At 41.3% G+C, this 18,091-nt stretch overlaps 1 protein-coding gene across 1 annotated transcript in view; it reads right to left on the reverse strand.

Annotated features, from left to right (window-relative positions):
- Positions 1 to 1,830: 1,830 nt before the first annotated feature.
- The window catches only part of LOC117759028 (glypican-5-like), a gene marked incomplete at its 5' end in the record, with an annotated part of 57,773 nt that continues 41,512 nt past the window's right edge, over positions 1,831 to 18,091 (reverse strand). The window contains 4 exon segments of the mRNA XM_034581014.1: positions 1,831 to 1,845; positions 3,077 to 3,083; positions 6,422 to 6,425; positions 13,435 to 13,597. Of these exon segments, the coding sequence (XP_034436905.1) occupies positions 1,831 to 1,845; positions 3,077 to 3,083; positions 6,422 to 6,425; positions 13,435 to 13,597 (189 nt within the window).

The raw sequence follows: 18,091 nt of genomic DNA on the forward strand, positions 1-18,091 counted from the left end.
ACAACAGAGAGTAACGGAGAGGAGGGGTAAACAGATAAAGGCAACCGAGATAATAGATAATGCATAGTGTGTGTGCGTGTGTGTGTGTGTTTGTGTGTGTGTGCATGTGTGTGTGCATGTGTCTGTGGTTGAGGGATTGTTACAGTATTACATGCACTGACTGGCTGGTAAAACAAGCAGAAGTACAACAACCTATAGTGGGCAACCAAACCAAATAAAACATTTCTACACAAAAATAAAAAGACAGGCAACAACAATTTGAATATCTGTTCCACTGGCATCAAACTTGTGTAAGGACCCAAACAGAAAGTGTGTGTTTTCTGCAGGCAGAACAACCACATGTGTTGGGAGCACACAGGGCAACATCGAGAGCCCACAGGTGTGTGAGGTGCTCTGTCTGCTGGACACAGAATTTCAGATTGCCCCCTTGTCGCAGAATCCCTTACAGATGGACTGTGAGACCGGGGGTTTGACCAGCAGGGAAATGGGCACCAAAGCATGAAGGATCCAGAGGGATACACATTGAATTATTGGCAAAATGTGAACACTCGAGCCCAAATGTGTGGTTGAATGACTGACTCAATATTTGGCTAAATACACGATTGTTTGCCCGGCCTAATGGCCGTGTGACTAACTGGATGAACGGAAGAACATTACGTCAGAAAACAGTTGTAACAACAAAATATTTGCCTATTATAGGTCAATTGCAGAGAACAGACGACAGCAAGGCGGAGGACACGCTCTATATGGATATAAGCACGTTAAACGATGGAAGGAAGTACATGCACACACTTTCATTTGTATTTAACCGACTAGCAACACGTTTGACGCCCACGCAAACAAACACACATGCAGTCCACCAGGCAAGATAGTGGTCCAGTGTTTTGCAGCTCGCACGCACAATGTGTTTGTGCTCTGATACACATCTGAACATGAACATACGCAAAACCTGAAACACAGCACAGCATGCAAAACACACCAAAGGAAGTAACTGCTTTTAGCCCAGAGGCATACCTACAAAAAGACTAGCAAATACCACCTGCTGGCACATGACTCCATTTACAGAGTGTAAAGTTTCATCCATTTCAATCGTGCTATGTAAAGGCGATGAAATATGACCCAGAGCTAACGTCCATTCATTGATTTTATGTTTGTTGTTTCATTATGTGGACGAGTGTTCTCAGCAGAGAATAAAAAAGTGCATGAGCTCCATTCATCATCGAAAACAAACAACCTTTTCAGCATTTCCAAAGACTGAATGCTCCATTAAAACGTTTTGTATTGTGATATTCCAACAACTACATTTCCATTATTTTACCAAGTGTTTACACAGTCCACCAAAGTCATCATTCACTGTCCAACATGAATATATTGGAAAATAAGACTAGAAACTTGAGGAAGTTATATAAACGAACATTTGATAAAATATTGCAGCAGAGAAGCTGCGGCAAGTCAAGCCTTGAAAGCATCTGCTCGGCAGCACACAGACCGTGTCAGAGCAGGAGAGGAAGAGGATGCAGGGGGAAGAAGGTCAGAGTAGATTGGTTGCTGGTCCATCAGACATTAAGTTGTCTCAGGGCATTTTCACACCTTTGGTTTGTTTGCACTTGTCTGAGTTGGTGGGTTTGTAAACTCGTCATCGTGTATCCTTAGTTCGGTTTCTTTTCACATTGATAAAAATCCTATAGCAAACCAAAATAAATCACAGCATTACAGAGTTCACTAGTCAGATGTGTCTGGGGGCACAAACTGTTTATAAAGATGGACGATGCATCTTTTTTCCTCCCACAATCCAGGAATGAAACCAAAGTATTGTGGATACGAACGGGGTCATCTTGTCAGAGTCTGCACAATTGAGATCAGAAGAGGTCTCATCAAAACTACACACTGTAGCAATCGTGAAGTTTCACCAAGGTTTTATAGCATCAAATTACTAACTAAAACCATTTTACCTGAACAATGTGCACTTGGACAAACATCAATGTAAAGAACTACTTAAAATGACAGACACCATGTTGGAATATATATATATATATATTTGTCCCATTCATTAACATGGAGGAGGTCGGATTTAAAGCACATCTGGCTAAAGCAGCAATTTATCTCAAATTTGCGGAGTGCACCTGCCAGTTGGGTAATGGGGTTGTCGAGATTGGATTACAATCCAACCACAAGCAAACCATGCAAGAGGACCAGACCGAGACCACCTCCTCTAAAGGGGTCTTGTTGTGGTTGCTTTTCATCCGCAGTCCAGCTACCACGTTCACGTCCAAACAAATCGCAACGAGGGCCAAAACCAACGGGTCGGATTTGGCTGGACTATAAAGCGCCGGTGTGAAACCAGCCTTAATGAAATGTGCAGCATCTGTGCTGATTGATGGAGCAGGTTTTTGGTGGAGGGGCTGTGTCTGACATCGAGCTGATTATTAAAACAGTTCACACAATGATATGTGCTTGCCCTTTTCACGGTTCATTAACACAATAAGATGTCCTTCCACACGCAAGCCGCAGCTCATTAAGCCTTCCATTAAATCATGCAAGGTACGAGGAAATGATTGAAAAACAGGAATGTGCAGTTGGAGATAATGACGACACGCTGTGGTTAAAAAGGCTTTGCTTAAAAAAACACAAACACCTGGAAGGGAAACGATAAAGAAAATGCAAGGTTTCTATTATCTTACAATAAAAGTGTCATTATGTTTACTGTGGCAAATCAAAAGGCAATTGCATTTCATTTTCCTCCACGCACACTTGGAGTCGGCGCAGGCACCGACGTTCAGACAATTGGTGTGTTTTTCATCTGCTACATGAATCCAATCTGAGCTGTGACCATATGTTAATACACAGCAGATATTAATCTGTATGCTTTCATCTGCCTGCTTTTTACGGCTTACTAACTGTATGTGAATTTTTTTCTTGAACAAGGACATACAACAAGGTGACCCCCCCCCCCCCCCCATTTTAAAATGTTAAACAACAACAGAGTGCACAGCTTCACAGACGGTGCTTTTGTTTTGCTGACGTTACCTCCATAATTTTAGTTTGATCTAAACAACAGTTTTGATAAGTCACTCACATCTGTGGTTTCCAGTAGCAGAAAGTGCCGCAAGCCGGAGAAAGGTGCACGATTATCCATAATATGAGTTAGATAAGCCCACAGCAAACGGGGGAGGCATTCACGATGAGTCACAAGAGACTGATTACATAAACTAATCCCTCAGTGAGGCTAAAACCTCAAACAATCTGTGGCTGAGTAGGAGGCGGCAGGGTTAATATGTTGTTTGAGGTAGTTTAGTAATCTAGGGCAGTTTAGTAATCGAAGGTTTGTCAATTGGTTCTGAGAAAGCGACATAAACATGGGACACATAACGCGTCACCTCTACAGTAACCATGGAGACATACCACCCGGGCCCATTCCTCGCTATGAGTAACAGATTGGGCCTAAAATTGGATGAGAAATTAATTTCAGAGTATACTTGACTTTTGTTTATCTGCGTTTCCCAATTATATTTGTTTAATGTACAAAAAGTGTGACTTTGGCCGCTCGGGGTCCCACATTAAAAACAAAACAAAAAAAGACCCAGTTTGATGACATTGTGAAGCAGCGTGGGATCATGGGAGTTGTTGTCTTCACCACCACTGTTCCACCAAGAAAAACAGCCGACTAACTAACTGGCTAGCTGTCTGTTTTTCCTTAGTCATATCTTGTTTGTCCTGGAAGTTATAGCAGAGACGAGCAAAGCCATGGGTAATAAGGATTATGAAGCAATTAAAAAGCAACCAAAATGAAACATCCTGTTACTTTGAAAAAAAAGGGTCTTTCTCTCTGTGTTTTTTGGGGGATTATCTCGTACACAATTAAACTGAATATGTAGTTGTTTCGTTACATATTAAAAGTCGAAGCCTAGAAGACTGAAACTTTAATGTATGTTTTCAGATTCAGCCTTTCTTACTGAGTGACCTCCAGCACTATCTACCACAGAGGGGACAGACCTTACAGACATAAGTCTTGGTTTGGAGTTTTCGAAGTTCTCCACCACTACTTAAGCAGCCAGTGGTGTTATGAGAAATGGTGCATATGTTTGGCCAATAACTCCTGAACTGTGAAGTCTAGAATGAAATGTTTACCCTGAGGTTTTTCAGCTCGAGCTGAATCCACCGGATATGGTGGATTTATTTCTGCCGCCGGAGTTTTGAGAATCCAGACTGTTTGGCTGTTAAATATAAAATGAAACTGACTCTTACAGACGGGTGACAAATTAAAGAAACGTTCAATCATGTTATGCGTCACTGCAGAAGTTTGATCAGTATGAAAATAATTCAAATCAGCACTGTTGACATTAAAGTCTTAAATTTATGAGAAAATAAATAAGTATTCTCTAAGACTTGGGTGGTAAATTTACAAAAAGAAAAAATGTACTTCACATTAATGTAATAACTAATTAATTCACATCACCAATAAGACAAATTGGTCATTTTCAAATGGAAAGTCACCTTTTTACCTGTACTTGGAAAAAAAAGTAATTGAAATACTGCATATGCGACAGTAATATTACAAAACTGCTGAATTAAGACTATATACTCGTTATCCAATCATTTGCTCTGTAAGTTCTGGCCCCTTCTAATGGCAGATGGTGTCTTTTCTCTGGTAATCTCCAAGAGCCACCTCATCTGTCTGCGATGACAGGAGCCATTTTACTAATGCTCTCATGAATGCTTCGTGTTTCATACAGTGTCCTTGACGCTCACCTCGACTGTCTCCAGCTGCAGAGGTGCAGAGGGTGACATACAGTACTCCCCTGTACAGCATGAGGATTTTGTTTCCAAATATTTGCATCTCATGCTCACAGCTGAACGTCTAACAACCTTTGGGGCATACTGCTTGTATTCAGATACTAGTGTATACCTTGGATGCTGCTGCCTGTGGGCCCAGTCTGAGGAGTACATGGTGTGCGCGTGGTTTTTGTGCATACTCGTGGTTAATCCACCTGGCTCCAGGTTCCTGCAGCTGTCCAGTCTCGAGTCTGTAATTTGGCCGATAGTTCCAGCCCTTCAGGTCCAATCATTCGCCCTCCATTTTCTTCCGCCCAGTCACATCCTCCCACTCCAAATGGCTCTCCAGTGTCTGTAGATCCTCTTGTCATTCAGCTTGATGGGCTGCATGTAGACGAGGTGACTGGCTGTGCCCATCCCCCCCATGAACCTGTATCCAGTCTTTGCAGTGATCACACTGAATGCAGAAACGCACTGAGGTTGCAAATTAGGTTGCGCAGAGCAGCAATTGATGGTCACTTGTCGAGTTTGAGAGCAGTTTTTAGTGTTTTTCTCCACAATTCCATCGGGTCTCTTAGTGTGTTGTTGACCTTGGACACTGCCTGATTTCCCAAGGATCCATGAGTGCTGCCCACAGTTGTTCTTCCAGACCACAGCTGAGGAATATGGTGGAAATCAATAACATAACAATACGAATATTTGAGCAGAATGAATCTGTGGCGCTGTTGATGTGTAATTTTGTATTTAGGAGAGAGGGGTTTCTGTTACTTAGCCTAACCTCACCAATCTGAACTGGGTGATTATAAAACAATACAGGTCAACTGCACCACAGCCTCCAAAATGATTCTACAGGTAAATCCTATAATTGTGTGAAATTTGGTGCAGCTTGATTGAGTTTTAGTTAACTCAGGTCCAATCTAATATTCAAATGGCTTCACGGTTTGTCCCAGTCAAAAATACATCGGCCACAAAGTTAAAAAACAGTTATGTATTATAATGGTGTGACTGATCAGAAACTCTTGACACTGGCAAAACAATAAAAAACTCCTGTGACTCATTTTGCTCCACCCAGTGGTGGAAAGTAAATGTGTACTCGGTGGTCGTGCTGTGCTCAGGTTCATCTGTTTCATCTTGCAGTCGTACAGTGACAGCTCTGCTCTCAGTAGCTGGTGCGTTGGGCCCCTGGCGTCGTTTCCAATCCCCTGTTTATTCTGCTCGGGTATTCACACGCTTGTCTCTTCAGCTTGAAGACGTTGATGTCTGACAGGAGTTGGACACTAGTTGGATGATGCTATGTCCTTGTTGGGATCTTTAATGATCAGTATTGTTCTGCCTTGTGTTGAGACACTGGGAGAAGGGAGCCTGCTGTCCGTAAATGGCTCATTTGTGCTGCCTGGCATTAATGCCTGACATGATTAGTTTCATCAACCAGTGGGTGTTGATTATTTCAGGAGCCATTTGCTTTGCTAATGGTGAGCGGTTCCTGCTCGAGAAGACTGCGATAGTTGAGTTTTGGGTCAATGAGCCTCAGAGCATTTATGTTACTTGATTATTCCTTTACCCAAACCAATGTCGTGTTTCAACAACAGCTGCAACTACGTAACACAGCGGTTCATCTGTCAGAGACTAACTTTAACACAACCTACAGCTCACCAACCAGATTACTAACACAGAACTTCCATTCATTCCATTCCTTCCAATATTATTTCAAACAAATGTTTTATTTTTTATGTAAATATGACAGTAAATTCTGACTTTTTGAAAATCAAAACCTAAAAATAATGATCCATAATCCACAGTGTAGTAAATTGTAGTGTTAAACAATTGTTCTGGTGATTTATTTAGCCAAACTTTGTACTTCATTGTCAAACTCTCATTTCTGAGATACCGTATTTCAGGTGACAATAAAAACTTGACTTTTTCTAAAGGTACATTAGTGCAGTGTTGCTGAGACATGCAAGTCCCCGTTGAATTCCTTGGTTCTTAATTAGTTCGGCAGGTTACTTTAATGGAGTAATAATCATCCACCCTGTGAAGCCCACAGGTCAAAAGCTTATGAGTTACACAGCTGTAAATGTTTTGATCCCATTATCGCTGGCACAAAAGAGGGCAGAAGTCACAACAGGTGACCTAATTTGATCTCACACTGTAATGAGGATAAAGATCTTTCTAATAGGCGATGCCAAGTATAAAAGAGTCTGTTCGAAAAACTCCAACCGGCTCCCAGCTTAACAGCCATTACTGTGTGTGTGTCCAACACAGTGGATGTTACCCCAGTCTCTCATTTAGAGCTGGAACTTAAACAACCCCGGCAAACTATGACAGAAAACAAGTTTGACTAAATGTGTGCTGATCCCTGTGCCCTGTATCTCTCCTGAACGCTGCTGTGCCCATTATCACTTGGCGTTAGATAGTGGAGGAGTTCTACATGCGCCGGCTACATTCACCACTCGTTTTCTGGCCTGCGAGGGAGAAGCTCAGATAACATCCAATACTCTCCTGCCGAGACACTATTAATTAATAAGACTCATGCTAAAGGAGCCTCTCTCCTTCCCCCTCATTGTGCTTACCTGCTAGAAATCGATTTCTGTCTCTCGTGCTGCCACTGTGTCTGACAGATATCTTTCTACAGTAAAATGCTCACAGTGCAAGCAATCACAGTGTCTGCAGCGGGAACCATGCCCGGCCAGATAAGAGGCCCGGAGCTGCCTGTTGGGGCTGGAGTCATGAAAGAAACTCTTTTCCACTGCTGGCACTGCGGACAGGTCACGGGAAGCTACGATTTAGTTTTGGGCAAAGGCAAGTTGAGGAAAATATTTTTCTTTTCCTCTGGTATTTACATTCTGCAATCAGGCAGGAAACGTCGACCGGTTTGTGTAATTTTAAGTCGGTGGCACAGTCGTTCTCGCACTAGTCCAGACTGAAATATCTCTAAAACTGTAGAGTGGATTATTAGGATATTTTTTGGACATTCATGGTCCCCAGGGGATGAATCATAGTGACGCAGATGAATTAGTGATTTTTAGGCATCCAGTGAAATATCTAAAAATCTGTTGGATGGATTGATTCACAATTCATTATATTCATGGTTCCCAGAGGATGAATCCTGACTTTTCCTCTGTTGCCTCAAGCAGGTTCACATCTGTGGTTTTGAGGGGACGTCTCAGTTATTAGATGAATAACTGATGACTTTAGACACTAAACTGAACATTAAAACTCCTGAATCATCAACATGATCGATTTTTTCTGTGTGAAGGTGTTACTACCTTGACGTTAACATTATTAAGTACAGCCTCACGGAGCCTCTGGCAAGGCAGTAGAATTTATTTTTTTGTTATTATCTCACAGCAGATTAATAAACCACCATAGCTAAAATGCCAAAACTGGATTTATTATATTCAAACCTGAGCCCGACAAGGTTTTTATGTGATTAAACCAGGTGTATAATTGTCTCGTCAGGCTCAATCATAAAGTAGGTCTGCAGCAGTGAACCGTCTCAACCTCGCTCGACAACCTTGAGTTTTGCCTTATTTACCAAAATCAAGCTCTGAATATCAAAGCGGAATTTTCTCTCGCCGCTGTTGTTTTGGAGTGTAACGGTGTCTAATTAAACTGAGATCAGACTTTGTGCAATAAATACATAAAAGGGATTTAACCATTTTACACTTAGAGAAACACACACCAGAGGCTGAACGGATGCGTTTCACAGACATTAGATACATTACAACTTTTCTTAGGTATTCCAGTTATGTCTTTTATAATTAGCAATTAAGATCCAGCCATACACATCACTGCGATCTTAAAATAGTTCTGACATTGAGGTGTTAGTTGTCATTAGAGTTAAATCATCATTTCATTGCATCAAAGAGCAAAAGTCAGATGTGTGTGTTTGTCGGCAGTTGTGTGACGACGGTATAGATACTAATGTAGGTGGAGGTGCTCGTGGGGTGCGCTCTTCTTGGATTATTGAGGTTTCATCAGTCAATGTTACCTAATGAGCCGTGAAGAGCCTGCACGCGTTGAACGGAGTGAAGTGAGTCAATGCTTTTCTGCTCTCAATATTTCCCTGCGTTTAGAAAAAACTAACAGAACTGGTATTTTTACAGCGACTCAGTCAGGTGGCTCAGAAATCTGGAGGGCGATGCAATAAATTCTCTCCTGGTGCAATTTCTAAACATGCAGAGATCTGCGGGACAATACTGAAGGATGAGCTGCTCACATTGTGGCTTCTTGTCACATACGTGCCATTCTCTCTCAACAGTAATTCTGCCTAATGAGGATAATCCCTTAAATCAGCCTCGTATTGTCAGTATTGAGCTGATAGCATTTTATTTCCTTATCGTGCTGATCTATCACCAGAGTGTTCTGCTGATAAACATCAAAGACACAAAGGAGAGGGATTATAGATAATTGCAGAGAAAGAAATCACATTAAATTATACATGGTGTCTAAGCTCTGTATCTGGCATTGAGATGATAATATCACTCTACTCTTATTTGCTTTTATAGATCACAATGCTTGCCATTAAATGGCAGCTTGAAATATATCAGAGTCCTGTACAATCTATAGTCTGAGGTTTAAATAGATTTACCGCCTTGTAACTGTATCTCACCACCAAAGTCAAGTTTCAGTTTAAATCCACGTCTATCCAGACTCACAAGATAAGACTGAAAGAAAAGTATTAAGTGATACTAAATAAATAAAAGATTCATTGAGTTATGGCCAAAAAGAGGCTTTGCGATCTCATGGCTTTAAACTTTGTCGTAAATGTGAAGAAATTCACTCCAGACGTACGGTTTGAAGCCGTGCATCTTCCAGTCCTGCAATAACACTACTACTTTGAAACGGGTACAGGAAGTATATTAATGTTGTATATCTCATATTCGAGAAATAGGCAGTGAAAGATAATTTTCACTGTCTATTTAGCTGTGAACCACACGTGGTACACGGAGGAAATAGGTGAGACTCCGACTCTGTAGGAGAGCAGCTCAGCTGGCATTATTTAACATTCATCTCTCCTTCTATCCCTGTGATTATATTCACTGGTGAATAACTCCACAATGGTATTTGAGTTATGTTATTTAAAGTCCTGCTCAGCTCATGTTTTGTGAGATGTTAATAGCACGTTAGTTTCTATTTCACCTTCATGTATTTTTCTCTCATTGTTTCTGGGTCTGTAGTCGTATTTAATATTGTATCTCTGTCTCTTCAGGTTTCTGTTTTGAAGTTTTGCACGCAGGCTGGAATAAAACCCAACAACGTCCATTAATGCATCTCCACCACAGTGACTTAGCCTCATTGTAGCGGCTGTTATCAGCTCTGCTGCTGCAGTGAGATGTAATAAGGTTTCAGCTGTATTTTTAGCAACGAATAAAGCGTAATGAAATACATTTTCATCACCTACAGTTTCAACGTATATGTGTTGACTCTCAAGCTTTCGGCGACAACTCTCAGCTGATTTGCACAACTCGCCTGTCTGATCTGAACTAGTGTGATGATCACAGTGCATCTTAGAAACAGCAAACACTCTCCCTGCACCGAGAGCCGAGCACCGCAGCCAATCAGTCTGAGTGATATTTGTGAAATCATGTCATCAGGCAATGTCAATGTGCTTTAATTAAACAGTGAGTGAGCGAGTGATAGACCAAATTAGCAGGTATATGTGTTCTTTTTTAAACGTGGGTAAACCTGCTAGAAGAAGGTGACTACATTTCCGATTGCCTCTTAGAAATTTCTTTCTATACCACCGGTGAGTCATATTCAATGTCACAAAAGTGTCAGAAAACGTCAGCATGTGAAGGACAATGCACGGAATAACATTGCACAGGAAAAGGTGCAGCGTCATAATTCCATCACTGCCAGAGCCAATAAATACCTGTGTCTATACTGTAGTCATTTATGGATCCTTGCAAACTGTTTATCTGACGTCTTCAGCTGCTTTTTCCTCAAAGACGCACACTGTGAGAAATCTACTGACTTTTTGGACAAACTTTCGCCGCTTTCCATAAAATCATCAGTGCTGAGAGCGAGAGGCACGACTTCTGTGTTCAGTGCTAGAAAGGTGGAGCGGCACAGCAGACAGAGGCTGTGAACAATGTGACAGACAACAGCTGCTTTCAGACATGCACTGCAACCCTGAACTTTTCCAGATGTCACCTGGAGGAGCTGTATGTGTGAACCCGAACGTCAGGATCAGTTGAGGCGGACATTAAGTGGACTTGATCCTGCACCCTCCCTGGTACAGAGTCAGTGTAATGTCTGTTTGAGCCGATGTGCAACAGATAAACCAGCTGAAACTAGACAGACTAGAATGTTTATGTGATGCAACGACATCTTGATAAATTAATTAGCGTGTTGTGTTTTTTTAGTTTTCAACTACCGCCTCGATTTTGCACATTGACCACAAGCACTCCGGCCACATACCAAGAATTTTGACTTGGTCTTCTCTTGTTATAGAATAAAAATGTGTCAGTGTGAAAGGATTTGCTTGTTGTGATGAACCAACGGAGCATTATCAGCTGAAGCTGCAGCTCCTCTCAGCTTTACAGAGCTTCATAATGAGTCTTAGCTCATCGTTCAGCTGACAGGTAACAACTTCACTGTTTTGATTCACTCTCGATTCGTGACTTTCAGCTGCAGCAGGAAGTTGTTTGTGAAGAAATAGCGTCTGCTCAGCACCAAACAGCAAACTGTTCTGTTGCTCCCCATGTGGTCGGAAAAAGACAAAACAAAAGAAAGGGAGAAAAAACCTGTTGGAAGGAATTATTACCCAACACAGGTTTCAACAAAAGCAACAGGATTACTGTTGAGTTGCTGCAGAACAGGACTATTTCAGATATTATTGCCAACTTCAACTTTTTACCATTTCAAATTAATTAAAATCATTTTACATTGTAGGGCTGTCCACAGCCCATTGATTCACTTACTCTGAAGACCCATTCTAATGTCGGGTTGGATCTGACCTATTTAAAGGTGTCAATATGTGATTGGATCACCCAAGACACATGTTAATGTCAGGGCCTGAGTGTTTATTGATAACTAACATTCTCTTGTGATCGGTCAAATGAGGACACAACATTTATTAACACTTACTACGTGTCTCGTGTGTTAGATGTGGGTTGATTGTTCATCTGTGGACTTGATTCACTCCTACAGGCTGAAAAGGCTTAAGAGGTGTTTTGGATTAAACCTCCTGTACAATACTTTATGTTTAAATTGTGCCAGCAGCATTGAGATGGAAAGATTTAAATTTTTTCTGATGGTCAATTGAGATTCCTATCAAACAGCAGCACTTTCCGTCAGTGGGATTTGAGGATGTATCTTAATTTCTGTTTATGAAATATGATTGATTAGTAGTTAAAGCGAGTATATGCTGCAATTTCAAGCTGCTTCGTATTGTGAAAGACTTTTTCAGCACTAACACAGGCTGTTTTTAGAGCTTCTGCATCTGCAAAGTTAACTAATTGCATTGAGGATGCACCAAAAAAAACAACCTTAAAAGCAAAAACATGCAGAATCGTACAGGGTCAGGACAGAGGTGTGGTCCAGGTGGGTGACACCTCAGTGTGTGAGGGTCAGGCGTCGGGGGACAGGTGCTCGACAGAGGTCACACAGACAGCGGGACATAAATATGGGAGACAGGCTGATCTGGCCTACGACAAAGGAGAGGGCGGCTCTACTGTAATGGGTGATAAATGTCAGCGTCTCCCTACAGCCTCAGATGAGTGATTGTTAAGCAGCTTCCCGAGCCCGAGCCGCTGAAGCCTCGAGACAGACTGACAAGCAGTAGAGGAAACATTTACACGGATAGAATGGCTTGTTTGGATGACACCCCCCCCCCCCCCCTTCCCCACTGTCGCCATAGGCAAAACGAGAGAGGTGATTAATCAGGTTGTTAGCATGTTTGATGGAGAATAGACGAGGGAGGAGAGAGGAGGAATGCACGCCCTGAGACGGGAGGAGGGTGGGAAAGGTAACAAAGGGAAGAGGGAAGCTCTGCCGCTGTAATTCTTCGAGGGTTACTGATCCTCTGGGGAGCAATAATTTCAATAATTTATAAAGTAACAGGCCTTGATTGCAATAATGTCCCCATAGCAACTATTATCTTTAATGACTATTATTATGACCGTCATAAAACGGAGACTGGAGCAAGCCTTATTAAAATAAAGTATTATGCAACTACACCTTTGAAGGCCGTCGATGGCGTATAACTATACTTTTTATTTTTAAATTCAGTCATTTCTGTAAAGACAGGTGGGTGAAATGCAGAATTTAACACAGGCACTGAAAATTAAAAGGAAGATTTTTCACGTTTTACTTCTTATTATCATTTAATTCTTTTGAACGGATGTGCTTAGAGAATATTGATGACCTTCCTTGAATTCTCAAATGAGTTGTATGCTTTTGAAAAATGTATTTAGTGTACTTTATTTACTGTTTATCCTAGTTTATTGCATTTATTTCATATCGACAGAATAGATGCTTTGCTCCACTTTCCAGCTTCAGGTTTACACAAGCACAACTACAACCAATACAATTAATACAAATAAAAGTTAAATTATACCCTCCATTGTCCATTCCCATAGTGCAGAATATGGGTTGTTTGGTTAATCACTTGGGTGAAGGGTCATTGGTTAATTGTTCAAAAACAATGAGACTTACTTTTGGAGACTCTTGAGACTTTCCTCTTAACGTCACCACCACCCGAACCTCCACAACCGTCCTCATCATCACAGTCGCCGCTGTAACGTCCCTCCACGTCTCCACTGCCTGTTTCAATCTGGTCCAGTGAGCCCAGTTTAGGAATGGACTTTCCCTGCAACAGCTGGTTAGAGAAAAAGAGAAAAAATTCACTTGTTATTGTTTTATAAATGCAAATTGGTTAAAAGTAGTTATATTTTAGGTTAGTGGTCCACACTTAAAAGTTTTACTGCTACTAGGAATCATTCACTTTCATATTCACAGCAGGAGACAGTGAACAAAGTCCTCTAATGGGCTCTAAAGGACAATATAGAATATAAAAACAGGAAGGCAATAGAAAACTAATTGTACTGCAAATGGAATTCTGTTGTGGATTTTTTTCCGCCATCCTGACTTTTTAATGCAACTTTTAAATAAAAAAAACATTTAAAATAGCCTGGCTGGCTGATTAATGTTTCTTAAAACTGAGCATCTGAGCATCTACAATTATCCTTATTGCCACCACCTACAAGCACCACTTTAATGAATCAAAAGCACGAGTAACATGACGTTCACCCCACTCAGCTGCGGTGACCTGCAGGTCGACTAAAGTTTCTGCTGTACCGCTGTGGAGGAAAATCTCAATCAAAGGATTTGTGAACTCGACACCAGGGGAAATGCATACGCTAATTGGCTCATTTAAATTCACGGTACGTCACTGGAAACAAGAGAGAATGCTCTGTGTTGATCATAAAGGTAGTGTCTATGCTAATTAGTTGCTGTTGTGGTTCATTGCAGGGGAGCTGCAGTGTCAGGGCTGCGACTATGGCTGAGCTGGGACATATCTGTGCTGGTAATTAGCCTGTCTGGAGCCTGCGCTCCTCAGTGGTGACAGGTCGGAAGACGGAGAACGTCGAGGATTTGGGTAATCTCAGCGCTCCCTCCATGTGTGTAATTGCCATGATTTTCTTTCCAATTACATCAGAAATCAGACCAAAACTTGAACACATTATGTGGAATAATGAGTTTCTGGGGTGCATGCGATTAGCCTGGTCTAGGAGCTTGACTGAATTGATTCACTGAAGTCCAGGAGGTGAAGGACTGGTCAGGGAAAGTCCTCCAACTTAAACCTGTTGCTCCCCTTGGATATGACCCACAAGAGTGAACTAGTACAAGACGTTTCAGACCTTCTGTCATCCAGTTATAGAGCGATCTAGGAGTGCAACAGGGCAGGCAAAGCAGGCAATTACCCGGGGCCCCTGAGAACGGCTGATTGCATCAGTCTACAGCAATAATAATTTTTGTGAGAACCTCCTTAAATTCTAAGATTGGATATGTACAGGAGACCGTAACAACAACCATGGTAGGAAACCCCCTAACAAGACCCCAAGCCACTAACTTTCTGCCAGAAGCATCATAATTTTAGAGGTTTGGTTGAAGACTACAACATCTAAATGTGTGTACGATGTGTCTGGGATGGTGGTGGGCGTTTGTATTTATGTACTTATTTATGTTATGCACATAAATATTTATGATTTTGATAATAAAAGCGCCATTTGGAAGGATGTTGTTTGGTTGTGTTTTTTTTTCCAAAAGTCCCTTGAAATGCTCCGGGGGCCGTCATTGCTTAAAACAACAACAGCAGCATATTTTGACAATTGGGAAACAAACAGCAGTCTCCTATGAGAAAGTGTTTTGTCCATCCATCAATCCGACACCTTCTTTGTTGCTCTCATCTTATTTCCTTCTTTATCTTGATCAGAATTACTAAAGCTGGTCGATACATAAGTATTCACTCAGGTTTCACTTTTTAACTTTGCAATATTCATTCCTGTCTGACATTTAACTGCATCATTTCACTGTACATATGTTCACACTGTACATATTCATTTTTATTCCATTTATTGTTTTTATATTTTTCTATATCTCCTTGCATTCATAACTACTGCATACTACTGATGTCTATTTTTGATGGCCCTCTTGCTGCTGTAACATTGTAACATTTCCCCACTGTGCGACTAATAAAGGATTATCTTATCGTTAGTTGTAATAACCTGCTTACAGAGGCCTCAGTATGTGGAGTTCAGAAACTGACAACGCTGAACTCATTTTCAAAGGAAATAATATCGTCCAGTAATTAATCTCCATATGGGAAACAGTGTGCAGCCTGAGCTTTAAGATCCACTTATATGAGAGAGTGAAAGCTTCAGATGTATATACATGAGACACATGTACAGTATGTGTGAAAGAGGAAGAAGTGCAGCTTCTAATCACACATGCAGAGATGAATCACATGACCTTAGGTCAGGCCACAATTCCCGACTTTGTTCTCTAGAAACTTTAATATATGAGGAGAATCATGGGAGAGTTGACCTGACCTCAGATCCTGTGATTTCAAACTGTGATAGATTGACTCGACTGAATGCATATTTCATAATCCCACTCTACAAATTGGACATATACAATTTGTCATCCACACACATTGAAGGAACTGGAACCAACTAGATATTGTAGACTGTCAACAAAACCTAAAGAAGTATCAAATTAATAAATAAATGCTACTTACAAGCCAAAGCATGATAATGCTCATTTATCTGTGGTGTATACCTCTGTTGGTTTTTTTTGAAAATTGTTCAAAAACTTGAAAAATTACTGAATAGTATAGTATTGTTTTTTTTCAAATTAAAGTTAGTATAACTTAACTTGAAGTTGAACAAACTTAATTAACATGTCACCTATTGAAGTAATATTTTGAGTTGGGTTCAGCTTTGGTGTACGTTTATTATTTATTTAAGTTTCAATTTTTCTGCATTTTTGCCTTTATTGACAGGATGGTTCAAGCATGAAATCAGGTCAGAACTGCACCTATAGCTGCAGCTGCTGCAGGAGGAGTCAAGCCTCTGTACGCGTGGTGCCCTGCTGCATACAAATAAGATCAGCAGCCTTATCCCTCAACATTTTGATCAAAATGATCCATAAATGGACTAAATTGAAAGCAGCTTATAAAATGGGTTAACAGAAATAAGGGGATGAAAGAGAAATGTAAATATCTCACAAGTTCAGCTGTGGGAGTACAAACCCCCACAATTTATAATTTATACAAATTTCCTTTATACATTTTATAGAAGACCCAAGCATGTGTTTGGGGTTTGTGCGGTTTCCAACTGATGACGCAATTTGCATCAAACAGTGGTGAATAATTCATCGGGTGTTGCTAGCTAATGGTTTTTCACCGCAAACTCATTTGCTGCGAAGCCGAGGAAACATTTGTCATGTTTGACCATGTCTGTCAGCCGACTGCTCAGCTCTTTTACTCTTCAGGGCCGGGGGAGGAACGACTGCTGCTCTTTCTGACACACAATGAAATGAGCCCGAATGGCCTAACTGTGTTATTAGCCTCACTTCCTCGGATGACATGGGGGTTTTGTGTAACGCCGGCTGTGAGACAGGTGCTCTGATTCATTCAGTGCAGCTCCAGATGAGAAGCAGCTCCGAGCGGGCACCCCTGGGCACGCCTGTGGCTGTTACTGCAGCGTGTGGAGAGTTAGCACAGCCAAAATAATACCAATTACTCTCCCCACTAACACAACTGTCCGTGTGCTCATAAACAGCACTGCTCGACTGCGCACTTTGTAGGAAATTTTCGGAACCCAGACTGTTTACTGTTCTTTATTAGTAGTTCTATTCTAACACCCCCCCGGTCGTGTTAATTTACCGCAGCTGCTGCTTATAACGCAAATTCAACACCTTCCATATCTGTCAGTTTTAACAAAACAACAGGAGCTAATTGTGTGATTAAATCCATGTTTCAATCAGTCACTTATCTGCTGAAATTGTGACGCTTCTTTAATGTCTTGATTTCCATATTCAGTGGTGGTCGTCCCTCTGGCACTAACGCACCTTTGATTTGCCTCTGCCGATATTTCTTTCATGAAACCGGCTGATTGGAAGAATTATTATAATTCAAGGGCTTTCACAACCAACGCATAAGGTTGACATTGAGCAGAAAGAAACAACTATTAACAATAGTGAGACTGTTAAGCACTGCACTGATTCACCACCCGACCGATCTCAACAAAGTGCCTCCGGTGAGTCTTCCTTTGAGGAGGGGTTAAGGTGGCATCAATTTAACAGCAGGGGAAGGTCGAAAGAGTTTGTTTTGTGCATCTGTGAACTCCCGGCACCGACTCTCCATCTCCATCACAGAGGACGAGGACGGCGAGGTAGGAAATTATTGTTGTGATTGTGCGTTTTTCGTCTGAAACCATGTGTTACACTATGTCCACAGGCTTGTGAGACCAAAAGCTTGCAGCGATTTTAAAATGTTTTTCAAGGGAAAGTTAGTTATAAAAGATCCCAGAGCGGATCCACCTCTCGACTTAGTAATAAGAGAAGTAGTAAAGTAAATGCACCACATAGGTAACTATGGCAACAACGACCCCAGTCAGTTAACATTTTATCAGCCGTACTCCGGAGTCACTGTTTGATCAACGGCAGGAGACACAATCAGGAGGAAAGTGCTGAGAGTCTGTTGTTTGCCTTTAGCAATAATTAAGATAAAACAGCACTGGCCACAGGAGGTGAGAGTGTAATGGAAATTAGGAAAATGGTTGAACAACGCAAACAACAGATATGTTTC

The sequence above is a fragment of the Hippoglossus hippoglossus genome, unplaced genomic scaffold (genome assembly GCF_009819705.1).
Source record: "Hippoglossus hippoglossus isolate fHipHip1 unplaced genomic scaffold, fHipHip1.pri scaffold_69_arrow_ctg1, whole genome shotgun sequence".
NCBI lineage: Eukaryota > Metazoa > Chordata > Actinopteri > Pleuronectiformes > Pleuronectidae > Hippoglossus > Hippoglossus hippoglossus.